Source organism: Loa loa, assembly GCF_000183805.2.
Source record: "Loa loa unplaced genomic scaffold supercont3.609, whole genome shotgun sequence".
Taxonomy (NCBI): domain Eukaryota; kingdom Metazoa; phylum Nematoda; class Chromadorea; order Rhabditida; family Onchocercidae; genus Loa; species Loa loa.
This window is the reverse complement of record NW_018108789.1, coordinates 14240-15825: the sequence shown is the minus strand read 5'-3', so window position 1 is coordinate 15825 and position 1586 is coordinate 14240. Positions and strand designations below refer to the sequence as shown.

At 24.8% G+C, this 1586-nt stretch overlaps 1 protein-coding gene across 1 annotated transcript in view; it reads left to right on the top strand.

Annotated features, from left to right (window-relative positions):
- Window positions 1–1586, top strand: part of LOAG_18870 (hypothetical protein) — a gene marked incomplete at its 3' end in the record, with an annotated part of 6170 nt that overhangs the window by 2566 nt on the left and 2018 nt on the right. The window contains exon 4 of the mRNA XM_020451531.1: window positions 896–1509. Coding sequence (XP_020304676.1) covers window positions 896–1509 — 614 coding nt within the window. The remainder of the gene's footprint in view (window positions 1–895; window positions 1510–1586) is intronic.

Here is a 1586-nt window from a genome sequence, read left to right as displayed (position 1 = left end):
AAGCTTGGCCGTGTCGCCATCATGCGAACATTGAACATTGTTAGTTTTATTAATTCTTTTTTTTTGAAATTTAATTTTAAATTTATAAAATATTTCTGATCATTTGATATTATGTCATATCTTTTTGTTGATATGATATTATTACTGCAATCTAAAATATGCACATAGCTTCCTGACGATGCTTCCGTTTTAATCATTCCGGAAATATTCATTTACAGATGAACTGAATTACTTTCCATTGAATGAATCAATCAGATAATTTTAACTGATTGATTTTTAATAATTTCATCTTAGTTAATTAAAAACTTCCAAAAAAAATTTTTTAACTTTTAACATTATTGAATCCTTTCTATTTCCATACAGTAATAAAACTATTCAACTAAGTTAAATTTGGTTTGCGCAAAAAAAAAGTACCACAAATCATTTTTCAGATATAATTTAGAATTTAAAAATTTCAAAACTTTCCAAGTGTAGGAAAAAAAAATGTATGAAATTTGTAACTTTGATTTGCTTCAGAATTTGAAATGGTTTTAAATTTCAAAAATTTCTCAAAAAGAGCTTATTTCAAATTTGTAATTGAAATTTGGTAGCTTTTAATTACTTCAAAATTTCAAATAGTTTAAAATTCCAGAAGTTTTTTGAAACTTCTAACTTCGATTTATTTCAGAATTTTAAATAGTTTGAAATTTCAAAAAAAAAAAAAATGCTTCAAAATAATAATATCCATTTGAAATTTGTAATAAAAATTTGGTAGCTTTTAATTATTTCAAAATTTCAAATAATTTAAAATTTTCGAAAATTTTTAAACAATCTTTATTTAATGAATTTGCATAAACTTTCAATTAAAAATTTAATAACTAATTTTTTTTCCTTTATTTTTTCTTTTGTTTTATAGATTTGCTTGAAAAATCACGTGTTATACGACAAGCACCTGGTGAACGATGTTATCATATCTTTTATCAACTTTATTCGGATTATATGCCATCATTGAAAAAAGATTTAATGTTGGATAAGGCATTAAAAGAATATCATTTTGTTGCACAAGCTGAGCTTACAATTGATGGTGTTAATGATAAGGAAGAGCATCAACTTACCGATGAAGCATTTGATATTTTACATTTTTCACCGGAAGAAAAAATGAATTGTTATAAATTAATGGCAGCAATAATGCATATGGGAAATATGAAATTTAAACAACGACCACGTGAGGAGCAAGCGGAACCGGATGGTACAGATGATGCGGAAAAAGCATCCGCAATGTATGGTTTAAATCATGAAGAATTCCTGAAAGCATTAACAAAACCACGTGTAAAAGTTGGCAATGAATGGGTTAATAAAGGACAAAATATTGAACAAGTAACATGGTCTGTTGGTGCAATGGCAAAAGGATTATATTCAAGAGTTTTTAATTGGCTTGTTAAAAAATGTAATAAAACATTGGATCAAAAGGGTATTTCAAGAGATTTTTTCATTGGTGTATTGGATATTGCTGGTTTTGAAATTTTTGATGTAAGTTTTTTTTTTTTTTTTTTTGTTAAATTTTTAAAATTTTTAAAAAAATTTTAAAAAACTAACTAATAAATAGT